The 22,269-nt window shown below is 26.2% G+C and overlaps 1 protein-coding gene across 5 annotated transcripts in view; it reads left to right on the top strand.

The window, feature by feature from the left end:
• Nucleotides 1–22,073, top strand: part of FER (tyrosine-protein kinase Fer) — a 304,551-nt gene extending 282,478 nt beyond the window's left edge. For 4 of the 5 annotated variants that reach the window (XM_075374737.1, XM_075374735.1, XM_075374736.1 and 1 more), the window contains 2 exons: nucleotides 3,526–3,648; nucleotides 4,429–4,713. In XM_075374737.1, the coding sequence (XP_075230852.1) occupies nucleotides 3,526–3,648; nucleotides 4,429–4,571 (266 nt within the window). In that variant the 3' untranslated portion in view covers nucleotides 4,572–4,713. Of the gene's footprint in view, nucleotides 1–3,525; nucleotides 3,649–4,428; nucleotides 4,714–21,213 lie in introns of those variants that run through there. The other variant, XM_075374734.1, reaches the window with a different exon arrangement.
• The last annotated feature ends 196 nt before the right edge of the window (nucleotides 22,074–22,269 follow it).

Here is a 22,269-nt window from a genome sequence, read left to right as displayed (position 1 = left end):
GTTTTGGTAAAATTGTGTTTTGTTATCTAAATTATTAAGCATTTGAAATTTATTAATATTTTTTAAATTATGATGGATGTATTTTCTGTGTGTGCGTGCGTGTGCATATTGTGTACTTGCATGCAGTTGAATTTAAAAAACCATTCTGTTTCAAAAAATAATCTTGTGCCAGATTTTGTCTTCAGAGTTATTTTTTTATAACTCAGAAGAGAAGATAATGTTTATATTTTTTTTATATAAGTACTAGTTAATTGAAAAGCAAAGTGCATGTTCAGAAAGTTTACAAACTATTTCTGTGTACAATCACGTTCTAGTAGTACTAGTAAAGCAATTGCAACTTCTGCTGTGAGATTAGATTGTTGTTTTAAACAGTATTGTCTGTGGGAATGGACACAGTTGCATGTAACACGATTGTTACAGTTTTTCTTCTGCTTAATAACAGCTATTTTTGTATAAATAATAAATTTTATCTTTTGCCTTGTTATTTCAAAAAAGATCAATTGCTTTCTTAGTCAATGTACTTTAAAACACAAGTATGATGAAAATATGTATTAAAAAATGTATCTACAAGTAAATAAAGTATAAATTTCTTACATCAGTTGTTTTGGTTTAAGTAATGATATTATGATGAACAGAAACGTGTGAGTCAAATTTTGGGTTGAACGTTTAAAATAGGCATGTAGTTATAAGCATTATGTAATTTCTAGACTTGTTATTACTAATAAAAACAAATATTCTCTGTGTTGGAAATTTCAGCAGTTGTTACTTAAAAGTAGTTGTTTTTAATGCATGATTCCAAGTGTAAAATAGAAGATTATCATAAAAAGGTGAACAATGAAAATTTTAAAAATATATTGAAAAGCAAGTTATCCCAGGACTACTGAAAAATTGTATTTTAGTAATAGATAATGCCCCTTACCGTTTTTTTTTTTGTCTTCAGTCATTTGACTGGTTTGATGCAGCTCTCCCAGATTCCCTATCTAGTGCTAGTCGTTTCATTTCAGTATACCCTCTACATCCTACATCCCCAACAATTTGTTTTACATACTCCAAACATGGCCTGCCTACACAATTTTTCCCTTCTACCTGTCCTTCCAATATTAAAGCGACTATTCCAGGATGCCTTAGTATGTGGCCTATAAGACCTCTTCATTTGTCACTTTATCCACCCATCTGATTTTTAACATTCTCCTATAGCACCACATTTCAAAAGCTTCTAATCTTTTCTTCTCAGATACTCCGATTGTCCAAGTTTCACTTCCATATAAAGCGACACTCCAAACATATACTTTCAAAAATCTTTTCCTGAGATTTAAATTAATTTTTGATGTAAACAAATTATATTTCTTACTGAAGGCTCGTTTAGCTTGTGCTATTCGGCATTTTATATCGCTCCTGCTTCGTCCATCTTTAGTAATTTTACTTCCCAAATAACAAAATTCTTCTACCTCCATAATCTTTTCTCCTCCTATTTTCACATTCAGTGGTCCATCTTTGTTATTTCTACTACATTTCATTACTTTTGTTTTGTTCTTGTTTATTTTCATGCGATAGTTCTTGCGTAGGACTTCATCTATGCCGTTCATTGTTTCTTCTAAATCCTTTTTACTCTCGGCTAGAATTACTATATCATCAGCAAATCGTAGCATCTTTATCTTTTCACCTTGTACTGTTACTCCGAATCTAAATTGTTCTTTAACATCATTAACTGCTAGTTCCATGTAAAGATTAAAAAGTAACGGAGATAGAGAACATCCTTGTCGGACTCCCTTTCTTATTAGGGCTTCTTTCTTATGTTCTTCAATTGTTATTGTTGCTGTTTGGTTCCTGTACATGTTAGCAATTGTTCTTCTATCTCTGTATTTGAACCCTAATTTTTTTAAAATGCTGAACATTTTATTCCAATCTACGTTATCGAAAGCCTTTTCTAGGTCTATAAACGCCAAGTATGTTGGTTTGTTTTTCTTTAATCTTCCTTCTACTATTAATCTGAGGCCTAAAATTGCTTCCCTTGTCCCTATACTTTTCCTGAAACCAAATTGGTCTTCTCCTAACACTTCTTCCACTCTCCTCTCAATTCTTCTGTATAAAATTCTAGTTAAGATTTTTGATGCATGACTAGTTAAACTAATTGTTCTATATTCTTCACATTTATCTGCCCCTGCTTTCTTTGGTATCATAACTATAACACTTTTTTTGAAGTCTGACGGAAATTCCCCTTTTTCATAAATATTACACACCAGTTTGTATAATCTATCAATCGCTTCCTCACCTGCACTGCGCAGTAATTATACAAGTATTCTGTCTATTCCAGGAGCCTTTCTGCCATTTAAATCTTTTAATGCTCTCTTAAATTCAGATCTCAGTATTGTTTCTCCCATTTCATCCTCCTCAACTTCCTCTTCTTCCTCTATAAAACCATTTTCTAATTCATTTCCTCCGTATAACTCTTCAATATATTCCACCCATCTATCGACTTTACCTTTCGTATTATATATTGGTGTACCATCTTTGTTTAACACATTATTAGATTTTAATTTATGTACCCCAAAATTTTCCTTAACTTTCCTGTATGCTACGTCTATTTTACCAATGTTCATTTCTCTTTCCACTTCTGAACACTTTTCTTTAATCCACTCTTCTTTCGCCAGTTTGCACTTCCTATTTATAGCATTTCTTAATTGCCGATAGTTCCTTTTACTTTCTTCATCATTAGCATTCTTATATTTTCTACGTTCATCCATCAGCTGCAATATATCGTCTGAAACCCAAGGTTTTCTACCAGTTCTCTTTATTCCGCCTAAGTTTGCTTCTGCTGATTTAAGAATTTCCTTTTTAACATTCTCCCATTCTTCTTCTTCTTCTCCCCTTACTGTAATAAACAAAAAAATAAACCTCTGTCATCAAATTCATTGAAAAAATATATTCAAGAATGGTTCCAAAAAAATTAAATTAACTACGACCTATATCTAATGAAAAAAGAATACTAAATAACAAAGGAATTACAGTGCTTAGATTGCTACCTTACCACCCAGATTTTAACCCAATTGAATTTATTTGGAATCTAGTTAAAAAAAAATTTGAGACTGTAATATGTATGTCTCTCATGAAGAGAACTGAGAGCCGTTACATTAGATGCAATTCGTCAATTACTGTAGAAGACCGAAACAAATTAAGGGTTGAAAGTTCAGAAGATAATGGATTCTTGCTGGATAACAGATTTATTAATGGAAGATGCTGTTGAAAAGGGATAATTATAAATATAGGGATGGACAATGATGAGACATTAGGTAGTGAAGACGAACTGGAAATTAATTCTGATGGAAGTGAAACCGAGTCAAGCTCAGAAATCGAGGGTTGTTGGCCTATCACAGATGGTAATTCTATGGAAACTGCAGACGAAATCAGTTACGGACTGTATTAAGGTAGTATTGATTGTTTAATTATGTAGTAAATTAAGACTTGTAATTTTTGTTTTTATATTTCAAGTCTTTTGTCGTTAATGTGTTTATTTTTGTTGTTTAGGTAAATATACTTCACTTTGTGATGTTTGGAGTTATGGTGTATTAGCTTGGGAAATTTTTGCAAAAGGTGGTACACCTTATCCTGGTTTAACAAATTCAAAAGCAAGAGAAAAAATTGATTCAGGTAACTTAACATTATTATTTTCTATAAATTTTAATTTGTTTAATTTTAATATGCTGTATACTTCAGTTCTTGTCATTAAAATACACCATTCATTTTATATAAATATATACACTCCTATATTTTTCTTTATGCTTAATTTACTTACAGGTGTCTTTTTTTCTGGAAGCCGCAGTCTGATAAATACTGTTTCAGTGTGAATACTTAAGCACACCTAATTGTAAATTTAAATTTATAAATGTTTTGTAATCCATTTACAGCCAATGAAGAATTTAGATTACTCTCCATTCCAATCAAAAATTAAAAAAAAAAATTCAATTTGTAGTGTATTCCTAATTTATTAATAACTCTGCAAAATAACATTTTGCATTTAATTTATTGTTACAGAAAGTTTATGTAGCTTTTATGATTTTAGAACAAAAATATTTTCAGATTAAACTATTTTTATCTATTTTCTTCTTAAATGTTTTCAATTAATATTTGCTGACTAAGTTTTTCATGATGATTTAGAAGTAATAGTCATTTTATAAGTTTAAGATCACAGCATATTAACTTTAAAATATATTAATTTCATTGTTATCTTTGTATGCTATGTTAAGAATGAAACTAGTATGCCAGGAATGAAACTAGTGTTGGAGAAAAATAGTTAATTCCAAGCAAAATATCTTAGACAGATTCTACTGAATTATAGGAATAATAGATACTTGTGAATAAATAAGGAAGATAGTAACAGAAAAAAATATGTTTGATGAAATAATTTTTTTTAAATCTTTTGTTTTACAGGGTATAGAATGCCAGCTCCAGAAGGAACACCAGATGAGATGTACAGATTAATGTTACGATGCTGGGAATATAAACCTGAAAGTAGGCCACACTTTGATCAAATATTTTCTGTTGTTGATGCATTATGTTCTTCATACCGGTAACATTAAGTATGTATAAAAAAATTCTGTGTATAATTTATTAATTTTAATCATTTTTTAATTAATGTTATTAATAAATTTAATACTATTGCATAAATTTTTTTTGTAATTTGTGTTTCATGTTCCACATTTAAAATATATATAAATATTATATTTAAATTATAATATTTTATTCCATCTACTTTTTTATTCAGTAAGTTCAGAGTTTAAAGTAAAAATAATTATATAAAACAAATTCACAATTTTTTTCAGGTTTAAGTAGAAGAAGAATGTTTTTGTATAAACAAATATCTTGTTTATTAAATTTCAAGATTTGTGTTTTATAAATTTTTATGTTAATTAAGTCTAATCTTACCTATTTTTTCTTTATTTTCAGTCAAATGTCTTTTAACAAAATTCTGTTTAATTTATTTTTTTATTATTGTTGTTATCTTTTTAAGAATGAAAATTATTGGACTGTTTAATATAAATATATTTCTAAATGTTGTTACTATCATGCTTTTTGTTTGCATAAAATATTTGTACATAATATTAGTTAATTTATGTTTTTATTTATATATTTGTTTTAAGTTTTATATACTGTAATAATATTTTATGTGAAGTAAATGTTGCAATTATTTTATTACTGTATAGCATAGTGTTTTTTTTTTTTCAATTTGTTTAGTTGTTTATTTTTTTTTGTATATTAGTTTTTTTAGTCATATATTTTAATTTTATTTATACTGCTGTTTTAGGAAATTATTATCCATTATCTGTTGATACAAATTTGTATACTTTAAACTATTGAAGCTATTTTTTGCTAGTTGATTTCAGATAGTCAGGGTAGAAAGATATGTATTAGAACCTTAATTTTTTTATTTTTACATCTTAACTTCATTCAGTTTGTCTGTATATTTTGTTAATTATTTAGCTAATTTGTAAATTTATTTACCATAGTTATTTGTAAATTTATTTACCATGTTATTTACTAACAGAACACTATTTATCATAGTGTTCAGTTGCTGATAGTTTATATATACAGAATAAAACCTGTAATCATCAGAAAATTAATGCTAACATTTTAAAGTAAGTTTTAATTAATGTTAATTTAATTTTGGTAATTTGTATAAACTGGTTTATTAACGAAGACTTTAATTATTACCATTTTAACATTGCTTCTGACCATTTTATTTAAAAAATGCTACTCCTAGAGGCATTCCAAGTATTGTATAACTCCTGGGTTATAATGATATAGTTCATTTTGATTTGTTCAGAAATAATTAATCTATTATATTAATGGTTAAATGATTGTGTGGTTAATTGAAATCCCTGTTATTTCTTTACATTAAATATATTTTTTGATTTCATTAAATAATATATTTTATGTTTTAAATATTTTTTCTTATCAACATGTTTGTAAAAGTATATTTATATGTTTGTATTTTTTCTACATATCTGTAAATGTTTTGTTTGACATGATGGTATAGCAAACTTCATAGTAAAACTTATTTTTTTATATCTTACAAACCAGTTAATGGAAAAAGTAGTCATATACTACATTAACTGAGTTTTTTTTTTTTCAATATTATTGTGAGTTAGAATTTATTTCAGGAAACTGTAGTGATTAAAGAAAATTACACATAAAAATAACCTGATATTTGTCTTGTTTTCCTATAATCCTCCATCAATTTTTGAAAATAATGTATTCAAAAATTAGTTTTAAAAAGTAAATTTAAGAACAGTGTTTTAAGTGTTTAAATTTTTTTCATTTAAATTGCTATATTTTATAAAGATTTAATAATTTTTTTTTACACAACCATGTTTTAACAGCATACATATATAAATTTATAATTTAAATTAACAGCATAGAAAAAGAGTTCTTAAACAGAATTTTCATTAAAAATGTAAGAAATTTGCTATCTGTTAAGAAAGAATCTAGTTGTTTATTTCATGGTAGTTTAAGAACCACTACAGATCTGTACTGTATTCTTTGCTTGTATAAAATCATTATATTCTTTTTGCCAGGTGGCCAAGATGTCTATTTTAATTAAAATTTTTTGTTCCCTCCTAACCCTTTTTCAATTCTATTAATTTAAATTATGAAATTACGAACATAATGTAATAATATAGTTAAAATGCTGTTGGTTCAGTGCAAAGAAGATCTTGCTTATACTAATATTCATTGTAACTATGTAAAAAAAAGTGGTCACCGTATTAAAGCAGATCAGTGGAAACAATTTTTGATAAAACAAAAAAGGAATTTAGCATGGTATAAAACAATTCCTATTAATTATTACTGGCACAAAATAATTAAAAATAACAATTTGAACATAGATGGCAGGTAAATAAAATAATAAATTACATTTAAAGAGATATCAATTAATGAAATCATCCAATGCTGTCCCTTAAAAAGAAAATGTCGCAAGATATAAAAATTTGTTGATATGAAGAAAATTTATAAGTGATTTTTCCTTATGTCTTATGCCGGCTATCCTTTTCATGATAATTTTATTTGGGATGTAACGCAATGACATCCGGCTACTAAATAATAATAAAATTAATCATATAATGTTTAAAAAGAAATTAGAAATAAGTTCCTTTCTTTTGGCAATAAAAAATTTCTTGACAGAAAGAAAATAATTTAAAAAATCTTGAATTTGGATTTACTTTGACAGAAATGTTGGGTTATTCATTACATTTCATTTCAGAAAAGATTGAATTTCATCTTGACAAATCCAGATTTTGTTACTTGTAATGACCATGTTTTTTAAATTGGGTGTGTTTTGATTTGCTCAAAAATTCTGTTTAGAAGTCTTTGAACCATCTAATATGAAAATTTATTAAAATAATTTGCCAACACTTTTTTTATATTACACTTTTGACACCATTTGAAAATTGAGTTTTGGATTATTTATAATAATTTTCTTCTTTTTTTTATCAATATTTCATATGAATTGGTGACCTGGTTGTTTATTTGCAACATTTTTTCATCATTCATATAATCCTTGGTGTCAAAATTTCCATTTTTACACAATTTCAGTTTAAATATATGCTGTTTCAACTCAGGGATGCTATTTTCTTCTGAAATGTAGTCTTATTTAATTGCCAGACTTCAGTTATTATATTAAAACCTATCTCTTAATTATTTTTTCCACAATATGACTAAAGCTGTCTTTAATTTATCTTTTTTGGAAAAAACAAAACTGTATTTGCTACATGAAAAAACTTTTCTCTGTTTACTTTATATTTATGCTCCTATTATGCTAGTTTAATATTCTTAAACTTTTTTTTGCAAATCTTAGATACTGTTCTTTAATATTTGAAAGGAAAATTTGTAACGGATGGTTTTCTTTGAACCGAACAGAGAATTTATTCACTTTTTAAACTTGATACTGTTATTAGTTTCTTTCTTATGACTACGGGCAGTGTTCTTATTGCATTTTTCTTGAAAGAAGGGCTATATTAATTTATTATTATAGACTACCCTGTTATGGTATTCCTTATGTCTGTGAATATAGAAATAAGCATTCTGCATTTGTGAAATGAGCACTATAATATAAATTTTGTTTTCCGAAATTAGTTGAGTTCACTGTAAGAAATACATATAAGGCTGAATAACAATTTTTTTCCATTAATAATTTTTATTCCCTAATAAATTTAATACAAGATACTTATTGTTCTTGAGAATGGCTATGTTATTTTGAGGAGGGATAGTTAGTATCTCATATCAGGTTACATTCAGCTCTTCAATTATGGCTTCTAATGTGTGTTGTGTGTATATAGTATATATATATATATATATGTAAGCTTAATATGGTAAGCATAAATGCAATAATAATTAAATGGTAAGAATAAAAATAATATAGCCTAATATTTAGATAAGTAATAGATAATGATAATAAAATTAATGAATATAACAATAGAAATTAAATTGGCTTTGTAATTTTCCATTCCATTCAATAACAGAACTTAAATTTTTTTATGAAAACTGATACTAAGAAACTAGTAAAATCAATTGTTTCTAATTTTGCAAAGAGAAGTTGCTATTTTTTTTCATTTTTGATAGAATTAGTTTTTTGATTTCATGGAAAATGACTTTCAAAGTGCTTATAAATTTGTGTTAAATAAAGTGCTTATAAATAAAGTGTTAAGATGTTATAATACTGTCTATTAGTAGGTACGTACAAACTCCAAAATAGGTTTGAATTTTCCTACCATATTATTCTTTGATCCGTCAATTTCATTCTAGATTAGTCATATATGAGAGATTATTATTAAATTATTTTTACTAGAACAAACGATTTTGTTGTTTTTTCATAAGTATGTTCACATTTGATTAGCTTTTAAGTGGCTATAATAGCTATTCCTGTGTTTAACTTAGCAACTAGTAAAGTATATAGATATGATGACTAATAATGGTTAAACCAGCGGTTCGATTAATTTTTTAAATGCACCCTTATTTACATATGTTTAATAACATAGATTTCTATTAATTTTTAGTAGTCTATAAATGGAAGTTAGATTGTAATTAATTCTGTCTAAAAATTATAAATTTATAAGTATTGAAGTTTTATTTAATTTGTTATATTAATGTTGTGTAAATAAATTATGTTAGTTTTTAATTTATGTTAAATAATTATATTTTAATACAGAATATATATGTCAGATTATGTATATTATATGTTTGTTAGTAAATATATTTAAAATGATTTAATTATTTTTATTTATTTTTTCCTTCTGCTTCTGTTTTGTTTCTCTTTTTTAATTCCTTTAGTTTATTATTGTTATTATTTTTTATTACTATTTTTCTTTTAAAATTTAATATGCATCATTGTGTTAAGATATGTATTTACCAACTTGCATTCAAATTACTTTATTCTATCAAATTTCTGTTAAATTAATAATCAGTTCATTTTAATAATAAGGTCATTGTAACACAAAATGGTTATTTTTATGTTAACATGAGCTATATTTTAAATGAAACAGAGGATTTTTATTATTTTTTTTTAAGTAGAAAATGTGATTGTTTTGAGAACAAAGAATGAACTGTCACACTAGAAAACATTTAATTAAGGAGTACAATACTCCTTAATTAAAGGAGAGTACTAATTGAACTATTCTAACTGTACACTAAATTCTATATTGGATAAAGTAAACTACGTAACTTCAAAGATGAATAAAAAAAAGATATTAATATTAAAATATTATAGACTTAGTGTCAACTACCTCATAAAACAATATACTAAAAAAAAACAAACAAATGATCATTTTCCATGTATAAAAAATGACTATTTCAGCTCAGTAAAACAATATGAAATATATAAATACAGAAATCAGACCATTATGTAAAATATATTTCAGATCTAATATTTTTCTTTATTACTGTTAAATGTGTTTAGTACAAAAAAAGAACTTACTGGTGACATTTTGAGCTGGAATCAGTACAGCACAAAAATGATCAGTGTTTAGCAATGCTTCTCTAATGAAGCTACCTGTATGCAGATAAAAATATTTTGATGTGAGTAAAAAAATATCTTGTTATAAAATCTGGTTTGGTTCATTTTAATAATAAATTGTAATTTTATGTAACTTTTTACCACTTATTGTCAATAAACAAAAAAATCTGAAAGCTTCATTTACTTTTTATTACAGAATCTTCCTTCTAGTAATGTCTAATGTTCTAATGATGAAACATTGCTTTAAGGATCAAATGGGTAATGTACATTTCTGCTAACTTAGTTCTTCTTCAAGCTAGTAATTTATTGTAAACAATAAAGTCTTTTTTTTGATAACGTTTAGTTGTTCGTAAGGAAAAAATATTCTTATTTGTGTTTGTTTATGTGATTTAATATTGGTGTTAGTGGGAACTAATATCTTTCACATTTTGTGTTGGTTTTAATACTCATTTCCTTTTATTTTTTTTATTTAAGTTCATAACATTTAGTATTCTTTTACGTATTTAATTGTAGTAGATATTTTATGTTTATTGGTTTTATTCTTTTACGTATTTAATTGTAGTAGATATTTTATGTTTATTGGTTTTATTCTTCATTATTTGTAGTTTTTCATCTGTATGTTTTACGTGTTAATATTTTGATGTTATCTGTTTTTTTTATTAAAAAAACAGTAACAAAAAAAGAAATGTAATTAGTCTGTGTTTGCACATGACTTTCCTTGCAATTATTTTCTTTTAGAATAGTGAAATTTGATTATCATCATGAAATTTTGATTGTTGCATTTCCTCAGTCAACTTTGAAGATGAGCTTAAATCACCCTTAATTTACTTTTTTAATGTAAAACTCTCTTTCTTTCTCTCTCTCTTTCTCTCTTGTAGATCTGTCTTATGACAGGTTTAAATTGGATGCTCTCCACTTCTCGATCCTGAATGTCATCCTTCATTTCTCTATAACTTCTCCTGTTTATGAAATCCTCCAGCATTCCAATCCGTCTTCATCCCCATCCTTGTTTACCTTCTATTTTCCCTTCGATTATCATTCTTAGCAGGCAGTCTCTTCACAATATATGTCCCAACCAAGACATTTTCCTCTTTCTTATTGATTATCATCCTCTCTTCCTCATTCCTTATTCTATCAGTCCATCTCACCCTCAACATTCTCCTCCACACCCACATCTCAAAGCTATTTAAATATCTTTCATTTTTTTTTTGTTAATAGTCCATGACTCACTGTCATACAGCACACCACTCCAAATAGCAAACCTCTTCCTTAATTTAACTGGTAACAGTTGCTTAACCTTTTCAAATGTAGCTTTACCCATCACTATCCATGGTATGGTATATCATAACATGTTATGTTATCACTATCATGTTATGGTACATGTTATTAAAATCCTAATAATTTCTGTATTGTGTTCTGTTCAGAATGATCCAATTTTAAGATATTAATGGAAAAATAATTCTATTCAGTTCTAGCTTCTAATATCTCTTTCAAAATATAACTCTCTTTATCAGCAGACTTTGTTCAATGCCTTTCTGTTGAATCAAAATATTTTCCTGAAGTTTATTTTATACGTAGATATATACATACGTACATATGTATGTACAGACGTCATGCTGAAACTAGTCAAAATGAATTCAGGGATGATCAAAATGGATATTTCTATTGAAATCTGAAAACAACAATTTTTTGCATTCACAATACTTATTTTACTTCATACAAGGAAATAAAAAAGGTCTAAACTAGGTGGCATACAGAAATGAGGGACTGTTTGATAAGATTTAGCTCTAGTTCTACAGAAATTGTCTTAATAACCTGTTTATTACAATATTATTATTGAATTTCAAATAAAAAATGTTCAAGTATGTTGCTAAAATATGACTCCATGGTAATTAAAAAAGAAGGAAACTCCTTGTATCACTTTGGTTCTGCTCTTTATTTATTAATTACTGTTCAGGTGTTCAAAAGTTTAGCTCCATTTTTGGAATGTTTCTACCATTTTTTTATTTCGTTTAACATGTTACCAAATACCTGCTGGAATGTTCAATATCATTTCACTTTGGATGTTACCAAGCTGTTGGCAAAATTTCATGCAGTAGTGTTATTCAACTCCTTTTGTTATCTTGCATGAAAGGTAATAAAAAGAAAGCGTTTCGGGTGATTACACACCAGCCTCTATAGCAGCAGCAGCTAACTAGAAAAAAATCATGCATGGACAGCAAGATTAGTGCAGACCAGTGCTAACTTACTCCTTTGATTCCAGCTGCTTTTTAAGAAAAAGAATATTAGATATGTTTTGAATAGATCTCATACCTTTTCAGGTTTTGTTTTCTATATTTCTTAATACTGTATACTAAAGACAGAATTCAATAGAAGAAGTTTGAGAATAATTTATTACAACTTTTAGAAAGTCATTTTTATTGCAATTCCCACAAAAAATAGATTATTTTAGGAAAGTATCCTCAATAGTGGCTTATCAAAAACAGAAGGGAGGTTAAATCTGTTAAATAGTTTTTATAAATTAGGTAAAGAGTAGCAGCAATATATGGATTTCATTTGTAAAATTATTTTTAAAGATGCTTTTTTGTATGTTTTGGGCAGGCTGGTTTTTGTACTAATGGAAATATTTTTGCATCTGTATTAAATAAATAAAAAATAATACTAAAAGTTTTCTAATTAATAAAATATAAAATGCAGTATAACAGTTGTTAACTTCTAAAAACTGTTATGTACATATAGGTTATTGAGACAGTTGTTTTTAATTTACTATAAATTTCTCATTGTTGTTTTATTTATAGAGGGTAAAGCAGAAAGTAAAAAAAAAATACTCTTGCGCAGTTCTGAGCAAGGAAACTGACTTTTTGTTTCTACCGCCCTCACTATTTTGCAGTCAGAAATGTGCTGATTTTCAGAATACAATGTCCCCTACATACATTCAATTATAACAAGTAGATTCTAACACAAACATCAGGTTTCAACTGGCTCACCACTGTAACTCATTGCATAAGCATGTATAAAGAAACACCACTACACAGTCAATGTAACTTCAAATTGAAGTTATGTTGTCGACCTTAAATTGAGTGTAACCCATGAACAACACATCCAGTCTTCATCAAATTTTCACATGTTTAACTTCAGATACATTACTACAGCATTCAAATTAAATTTCAGTGAAATTGATCTAGTAGTTTTGGGAATTTTCGAGCCATATGTTATACATGAATGTTATTTTTGAAACCTTTGAACCACACAATTTTATACATGAATGTTATTTCATAATCCTCATATCTCAAAATGTAAGGAAAATTCATTTTCACTCCCAAATCCTACTGTGCAACCAAAAAAGTACCTAAAGTTGATTTATGTTGTCTGTTATATATATATATATATATATATATATATATATATATTATATATATATATATTATATATATATATATATATATATATATATATATAACATATATATATATATATAACCTCAACATCAATATATATATATATATATATATATATATATATATTTTTAATGAAATTTCATTCTAAGTGAATGGTGTTTTTGTACTCCTTATAACTCAAAACAAAGAAAATTCATTTTCACCTCCGTCCCCCCCACTCAAACCCATTTTGTGACCGAAAGTAATACCGTACTTTTTTCTAAAAGTCTAAAAAAAAATTGGATTTAATCATTTTAAAAGGAGATAAATGATTTATTTTAGTTCTTATTATAAAAATTTATTTTTTTTTGTTATAATTTATTCATTTTAAGTTTAAATAATTACTTTATCTTATAACTAGTTTTTTTCTATTCAGTTAATACAGAAATACCCTCCTAGTTTTATTAACCATTCAGTTGTAGCTTTTTTGAGCTTATAAAATTACTTTCAAAATGATCGCCGCCTAAAAAATCTTGTAGTTTGGGAAACAAATGAAAATTACTGATTGGTAGATTAGAGATGTATTTAGGTTGATTGAATACTACATTCAACATTTCAAAGTAGTGCTGAAATTGTTGCAGTTGATTGCAGATGATTGTTGTCATGAAATGATAAGAATTTTTTTGTCGCTTGACAAAAAGGTTTTTTTTTTGAGAGGACGGCATTGACTGCTTTGGTTATTTTGCCTTAACGGAAATTTGTAGCATATGTAAAGTTCCATGCCTGACCAGGATTCAAACCCAGGATCTCTGCATGAAAGGCCGAGATGCTACTTCTCTGCCATAGAGATTGGCTTTTGTGTTATTATGACACAGCTAGTAAAATATTTCACAGTAAGCTATGAATTTACTGCTCTTATCCAACTTGAATGTAACAGAAACGTCTTTTTAATTGAAGGAAATACTCATGTAATATTTTCCGTATGCTCAGAGTTTATTTTACTTAGAGTTTCCAAGTTAATGGAGACTGTACTTAATGGAGTTTCTGAATAGCATTATATTGATAGATACTTAATTTCAGTAGTTTAATGGGAGTTCTATGTTTCATCACTGATATTACCATATTATTAAGAAATTAATTTGGAGGTTTTCGAGCCACAAAATATATATATAATAATTTATTTCCTTTAATAAGGAAATTAAATTTTAAGTAAATTATATTTTTGTACTCCTTACTTATGATTGATTGTTATTTGTTAAGGCTTCTTCTGATTGCTTTTTAAGGAAGCAGGGCTCCTTTCAGATAGTAAAGTAACAACACATCTAGCAGATTTTTATGAATCCAAGTTGTTCATGAACAATCTTTTTTTGGAGAAACGATGAAATTTGAAGATTGAGGTGTATGATTCACACTACGTCCGTATTGAATTGTCTAGTCTCATAAATTTTTTTACTGACGTAAAAAATAAATACAAGAGGAGTCAATCAACCAGAACTAACTACATCAAATTTGAAAATTTGATCTACAACTTCTACTTCATGAAAATTTGATCTTGTTTCACTGATCATAATACACCATTGAACTGAATTTACTCAATTTTTCACAATCTTATCACCACGCACTTTGCTGTTTACATTATAAATTTTTCTGGCGATTTGTTTTGCATTTAAAACCCATATCACCTTTGAATTTTTGATTTGGTATGGGTTTCTTTACTTTTTCAACTAGTATATGTGTAATATATGCTAAAACATGAAATTGAAGTTTTGCTCAGATTGAGATAATGCACCAAGAACTAACTGACATTGGATTCTTGTTGGGAAGTCATTTGTGTGAATACTGTCACTAACAGGTTGGTGATGAATTGTATTTTTTGAGGGTTTTAGTCTTAATATTTGATGAGAACCCAAATATGTATTTTTTTATGAACTGCTTTTTGATAAATAAGATTAATTTTCAATAATTGGTTACTGATGAAAGAAAATTAAATAATTATAATGTAGAAAGGTTAAATAATTAAAATAATAACCATTTGTAAATACATTTAAAGAGTGCAGTTATTAGCACCACAGTATATTTATTTATAATTTATTATAATTTAACATCACTTCTACTTATTGCATTTTTTATATTGAATGAAACTCATTACATGTAGAAAACAATTATTACACACTTTATAATAAAATATTACAGAAGTAATTTTTCTCGTAAATATTATACTTTTATAAATACATAAAATTGCTTTTTTATATTAACACAGTTTTTTATTGTTTTAATTCAATAACATAATGCACATGATATTAAGTGTTTATTATTAATTAATGCACATAGTAAATTTTAACAATTTAAAGTAATATGCATTTTTAATATATGAATAACATGTTATATGAATTTTATTTATAAGGCTTTTTTTAAAATAAATTCTAATAATATGTAAATCTGAAATCTTTTATTTAAAATGCATAACAAATTAGATAGCCTTTCTAAATAAAGTTCTTTAATTAGTTTTTTAATTATAAATATTGTATACATTCAGTTAAATAAGTACAAAAATATTTTATAAAAATAAAATAATAAAGCAACTCTTGATGTCTTATTACATAATACTTTAAAAAAAAGTTAAAATAAAAAATAATAAATTCTAATTCTTATCAATAATTATTTCTATAAGGCTTATTAAAACAATTAAGTTAATTTGTGGACGGTTTTAGTTATTATCAGAATTCATTATAAAATGTTCTAAAGTTACTTTACACAGATGAAGCACTCTTTTTTTTGTTTGAAACTTTCCATAATAATAATAATCCTTAAGTGTTGTTATGGTGTTATATAATTTTGTTGAATACTTTAACTATAAACACATTTTAGTAATCCTTTCTTGTTTAAAATATGTTTATAAAAATTTAAAACTTAAAATTTAAAGATGGCAATTTTAATTGTTACATTATACAATCACTATCAGTAATTGCTGAGAAAACAACATATATAAGAATATAAATTAATCAATTTATTAAATAAATGACAAAAGAAGAAATAAATAATTATATAAGAAATAAAGTAAGTATTAATTGACAAATAAACTGTATTTACAGAATTTTATAAATTGTCTATTTTTCACAGGGTTTTTATATTATGAGTAAAAAAAGGCAAACAATTTTTGCCATTTTAGGCAATCCAAAAAGAAAGTGAAAATTTATTGTAAAAACACCCAAACAATTGAAAATCTCTTGCTTAGATTATCCAGAACAATTACATGATACCCAATAATATCAAAAAATGTGATTATTTTGGGCAATCTAAGTTGGAAGTTTCTGTTGTTTAATGTTTTTAACCATTCTATTTGGATTTTCTAAAATATTAGTAAGAATTTTTTCACTTATTTTAAACATACATACTGTATTTGTAAATTAATACTTATTATTTAATTTATTTATTAGATTTGTATAACATAGCTTATTATTTGTATGTTCTTTGCTAACATGATTTCTGCTTCTGAAATGTGAAGACATTTTGTTACTTGTCTGCCACTTGTACATTTTGTTCTTTGTGATATTTGATTGATCTGTCATACTTTATCTTAATAATTTTTGTATTTAAATTATTTACTTTCAAAATGCCGTTTTGAAAAAGGATTATTAAAAAATATTTTCTATGTAAATTTATTTTAAACTTACAGTTTTCTATACGTCAGTAAGATCTGATTAAAAAAAGTTTGGAGAAATTTTTTTACCAGTAGGCACTTAGATTGTATATTGCTTATGACTATACTTCTGTACATATATGTGGATTATTTAATATTTTTGAATCAGTTCTGTTCTGACTACATTCTCAATGCGTTGTATGTTTAGAGTGGTTACCATATCAGTACTGATAAAGAAAGATAAAGAAGTAATTTGTTCACACTCTTGTAAGAAAATTAATGAGTTTTTGGTTATTTATCATTAAAAATTTATGTATTAAGAAAGCTATTGAGTATAAGCCTAGGGGTTTTGGAATGAGTTTTCAATTCATCTCATTGCAGTAACTTTTAGAACATTTTTTACAATTAACAATGAAGTAATTATTTTAAAGATTAAATTTATACATAAACAAACAACACCTTATATTACATATATTATGTAAATAATTTACATAAGAGTAATGCTATAAATTAAATATACAATAATAATAGTAATGTTAATAATAAATACTTTTATTTTGACTAGACTATTTATTTATTGGACGGAAGAAAAACATTGTCATAATTAATTTATGAGCGTTAAATCCATACTAAACATACATTCTCATTCATTCATACTTACATATCTTTTCATGTAGGCTACTACATTTTATATAAATTATTGTTCTTGTAGTACCTTTGATGCTTGAAGTTAAATATTAGTAATGTTTCCTAAAGCTGGAAAAAATTAAGTTTGTTTTGACATATATTATTAATTTTATCTTCCTTATACGTAAATTCGAGGCACACATCCTAGCTACCACACTAGGTATGATGATGCTATTTTTTGGAATTTATTTAAAGAAAGTAATAATTTTATTTAGCTAACAATGAGATAATGGAAATTATATTCATTTGTAATTTACTGCTGACTAACAAAGGCTTTATATTATCTCATACAAAGATGAATGAATTTTGATGCATCTCTTAACTGTAGTCTTAACAACATAATTTCTTTATCAATTTTCATTAACTCTGATTTAATTAATAATTATTTTGTTGTTTTGGTTCTGCCAGACTAAATTCTCTTAAAATGGACAGATCAAAATTGGAAATTTACTGGTAGAGTAATTTACTGGTACAGTATATTACAGATATGATGTAGTATAACTTGATGCTTTTTTTAATCATCTTATAATCACCATATCAAATTTTATTTAGGTTTTATATTTGTGTTCCATCAAACAGAAATACAAACTGGAAAAACAGATTAATAATTTGGAAGCATTATTTTTATAAGTCCAATTTAATTATATTTGGAAACTGAGCTTCCATATTGAGGTTTTTTAAAATAAAAATCAGAGTAAAATTTTCTTTTTTTTTTTTAGATGTGTCTTTTTATGTTAAGGTGTAATTTTAACTTATAGTTTAAGAAAAGGCAGAGGTAAATAATTTTTTCATGATCAGAAAAGTGATTTATGAAATAACAAAATTTTCATGAGTTAATTTTTTAATAACTTTAATTTTTAGTAATAATTGTTTGGTATTTACTGGTAATGACTGATCTGGTAATTAGACGTTAAATGCTAACAACAGTTCAGACAAACCCATTCGAGTAGATCCTCGGATGTAGTATTTCTGAAGTTAAGTGTTCAGTAGAACCTGATTTATTAATAAGGTTCCTTGAGCGTGACAGGTGTCAAAGTCAAATACACATTTAATAAATCATAACATTTAATAAGGATTGCTGTTATAACTTTTTATTGTTTAAAGATTCTTTTCCAATTGAAACATTCCAATTTTTGTGGAACAATCAGGAAGAGGATATAGTTTATCCATAAACCTGAAACTTATTAACTATATCATTATATACCAAACAAAACTCACTTTTATATCATTCTCATCTCATAGGACCGTGGGGAGGTTGCTTATTGTTCACTAGTTGAACAGATTGCAACGTATGTACTAGAAAAAAAAAATGTGTATTTTAATTAAAACAAGTGAACCAAATTGTTCATCTAAGTATACAGCTTATTTCATTGTAATATACTTTGTAATAATTTGTGGAATATTATCATATTATGCTATAAATTTTCCATTTAAAATCCTGATCTACAAGCCGTTTTATTTCTTCATTTGCTTTATACCCTTTCCTGCCTTTTATTACTGTGATATCTCTGTCTACCTCTGGGTGATTAACTTCAAATAAATCACATCATATGTTTTTTATCTCATTTTTTTAAATTTGAAAGCTGAAACTCTTTTTTTATTGCTTTATATCAGAATTATATTTATCGTGTTAGATTTGCTGTTAAAGTGCAGTTAGATGTTGGCTTTTTTCATAATCAGGTTTTCTTTTCATAATAAATATATGTAGCATAAAATATTTTGTGTAATATCTTACTAAAAAATAAAAACAAAACTCATAAAAATACTTAGACAATTACAGTAATTGACATTAATACATTAACACTCTACGTGTTTGTGATAAAAATAAAAATCACATCAAATGTGCATTCATAATAAATACCTTATTATTAATAAAAAAAAAACCCACAAAATAATACATTTATTCATTTATTTACTATTGATTTTTACTGTTTGGACCAACTTACCTAACCTACTTCTCTATATATATTTTTTTGTTACTGTATTTTTACTATTTTAAAATTATAACTCTACATTTAAAAGAGAATGTTAATACTTCTATATTAATTTTTACATACTAAATTACACTACTTTGTTATACATAAATGTTACCAACATGACCTCATAATACTGCCATCGTATGTTTTCCAAGTCAATCTGTGAATTGTATGAGGACATTAGACTAAATTGGACCAAGTGTTAGACTATTTTCAGTTTTGCCTGTTTTCCTTCAGGTGATATAAACAGAATCTAATTCTTTAATCAAACTGTTATGTACCTCATCTTTTTTATTAAGTATTAACTGTAATAAAAATGTCTAGTACCTTTATCTTGAATTTAATTACAATTTTTTGTTGTTGATTTCTTGTTTGCCTCTATGTCTCATATCCTAAACTGATAAATTAAATACCATATTACAAAGTAATGATTTTTCAAAACAAATAATTAATTGAGAAGGAAACAAAACAAAACTTCCCTTTACAATTAATCAGTAATCCTAATAAAATAGCCGTATTTCTTATTTGTTAGTCATAACTATTGTGAATTAGGTTAATAAAATTCTATTACAACTGCAAAAGCTGAAAATGGAAAAATGGATATAAACGTGATATTACAATTTTTTTGGGTGATAAAAACATTGCATTGTGTTGAAAGAAAGTGATCTTAAATGAGAGCTTTATTGTGATGTATTAATGTAAAATGATAAGTGGATGTTGAAAAAATCATGTAAACTATAGAGAATGCTGGGAAAATGTTCTGCTGAAATAATTTCTAAATTTGGACACTAATGTAATTACTTCCAAGTCAATGTTAAAAAAAATCTGTAGTATATCATAAACCTAATTATAGTGTTAGATGTGACAGAATATTCACAAGAGACTGAATCCCTCTTCTTGAAGAAGACTTATTTTAAAGTGAAATCATTTTATGAAAAATATAAATATGATGCCAAATTCAAATTTATAAAATTTTCTGTAGATTTTGTAAAAAAAAAATTATGACATTCTGAATGGAATCTGCAATCTTTTCTTGATAGAAATGTTCTTGTCATCCTACTATCTTATTAAAATGTTTAAAGGGATTATAATTATAAAAAAAACAAAAATTAAAGATTCATTCTTCTAATAATAGTTTTCTAGAATAGTATTTTTTCATTAGTAACAACTTTCTTGTAGTAGAAATAGTCTTTTATTTTTATTCACTAGGGATTTATTTTACCAAACGTTTATTGGAGACAAAGAGTAATTTAAATTCCAAAAAAAAGGATTGAAACAATTTTTCTTGGAATCAGAATTTTGATCTTGGATTCTCTTCTGATCTTGGATTCTAGTTCAAATATGGACTAGTAACTTGGTGAATACAGGATAATTAAATTACTAATAAAGTCATAGTTATGTATATATGGGGTAATTAACAATATAGATGTAAGTCAATGATGAATATATATGAGTTACTTTGTGATTATATCGTTCATTTGTTTAATTAAAAACAAACTTTGTGTATAACTTCTTTTTTTTCTGTTAAAGGTAGATTGGTTTTGAATTGTATTAAGAGACCAAAGAAGCAACTCCACACGAACACTAAGGATGCAATTAAGTCACTTGAAATGTCCTATAGAATACACTAAGAAAGGAAGAAGAAAAAATGAGGAAAAGTGGTGAACAATGTTAAAGCGGTGATCTACTCGTGAAATGAGATAATCCATCTGAAAGGAGTGCCTCAGGCATTTATTCTGCAGAAAATTCTTCAAGATGTATTAACCCAAGGAAGAGCAACACACTACTGATTAAATATTTTTTACAGACAAGCTGAAATTGTGTTGCAATCAATCGTTTTTTTCCTTCAGTGTAAAGATCATTAAACATGAGGTTCAAACTTAGCTCTCAGAAAGCTAAAGAAAAATTCTTTCCCAGTTGTAGAACTATCTGACACGTAGAAGTAGCAACTGAGATCCAGGTTGGTTCCTATTACTCAGTTAATGGGAATTTACTGTGTTTAGAGAACTATCTTCATTTCTATCCCATTCTTTCATGAAAAGAAGAGTGATATATCACTCTTCTTTTCAGATATATATATTTTTTTAAATTATAATTCCATATTCTCCAGACATCACTGGTGGACTGGTAAGTAAAAATTTAGAGTTACTGTTTGACTGTTTGATTGAATAGCATTAGACATTCCTCTAATTTTTTTGAAGGAAGTCAAGCAAAGCACAAAATATGTACTAGCAATCCTGGCTTTATGAGACACACCTAGGCAATTTGTTGCTTTGGAAATACTCTGAAGGTAGTATTTTTGGGGTTAGCCTATAAATTACACAAATATTTATTGTTTTAACTTAATAAATTCTTAACGTAACATTAAAAGTATCTATCATACTACATAATTCAAGGCCACTGATCATACATACCACAGTAAAATTCTCATACTAGTTTTGGTAATCTATCTTGACTTACACAAGATACATTTATAAAATTGCTTATTGTTATAACTTTAATGTATATAATAGAATCATATTTTAATAAAGATTTCTTGAGTACTTAATTTTAAAATAAATAAAAAAATACACATTTATGTATTAA

This window comes from Lycorma delicatula, chromosome 9, assembly GCF_047948215.1.
Source record: "Lycorma delicatula isolate Av1 chromosome 9, ASM4794821v1, whole genome shotgun sequence".
NCBI lineage: Eukaryota > Metazoa > Arthropoda > Insecta > Hemiptera > Fulgoridae > Lycorma > Lycorma delicatula.
This window is presented reverse-complemented; position numbering and strand designations above follow the sequence as displayed.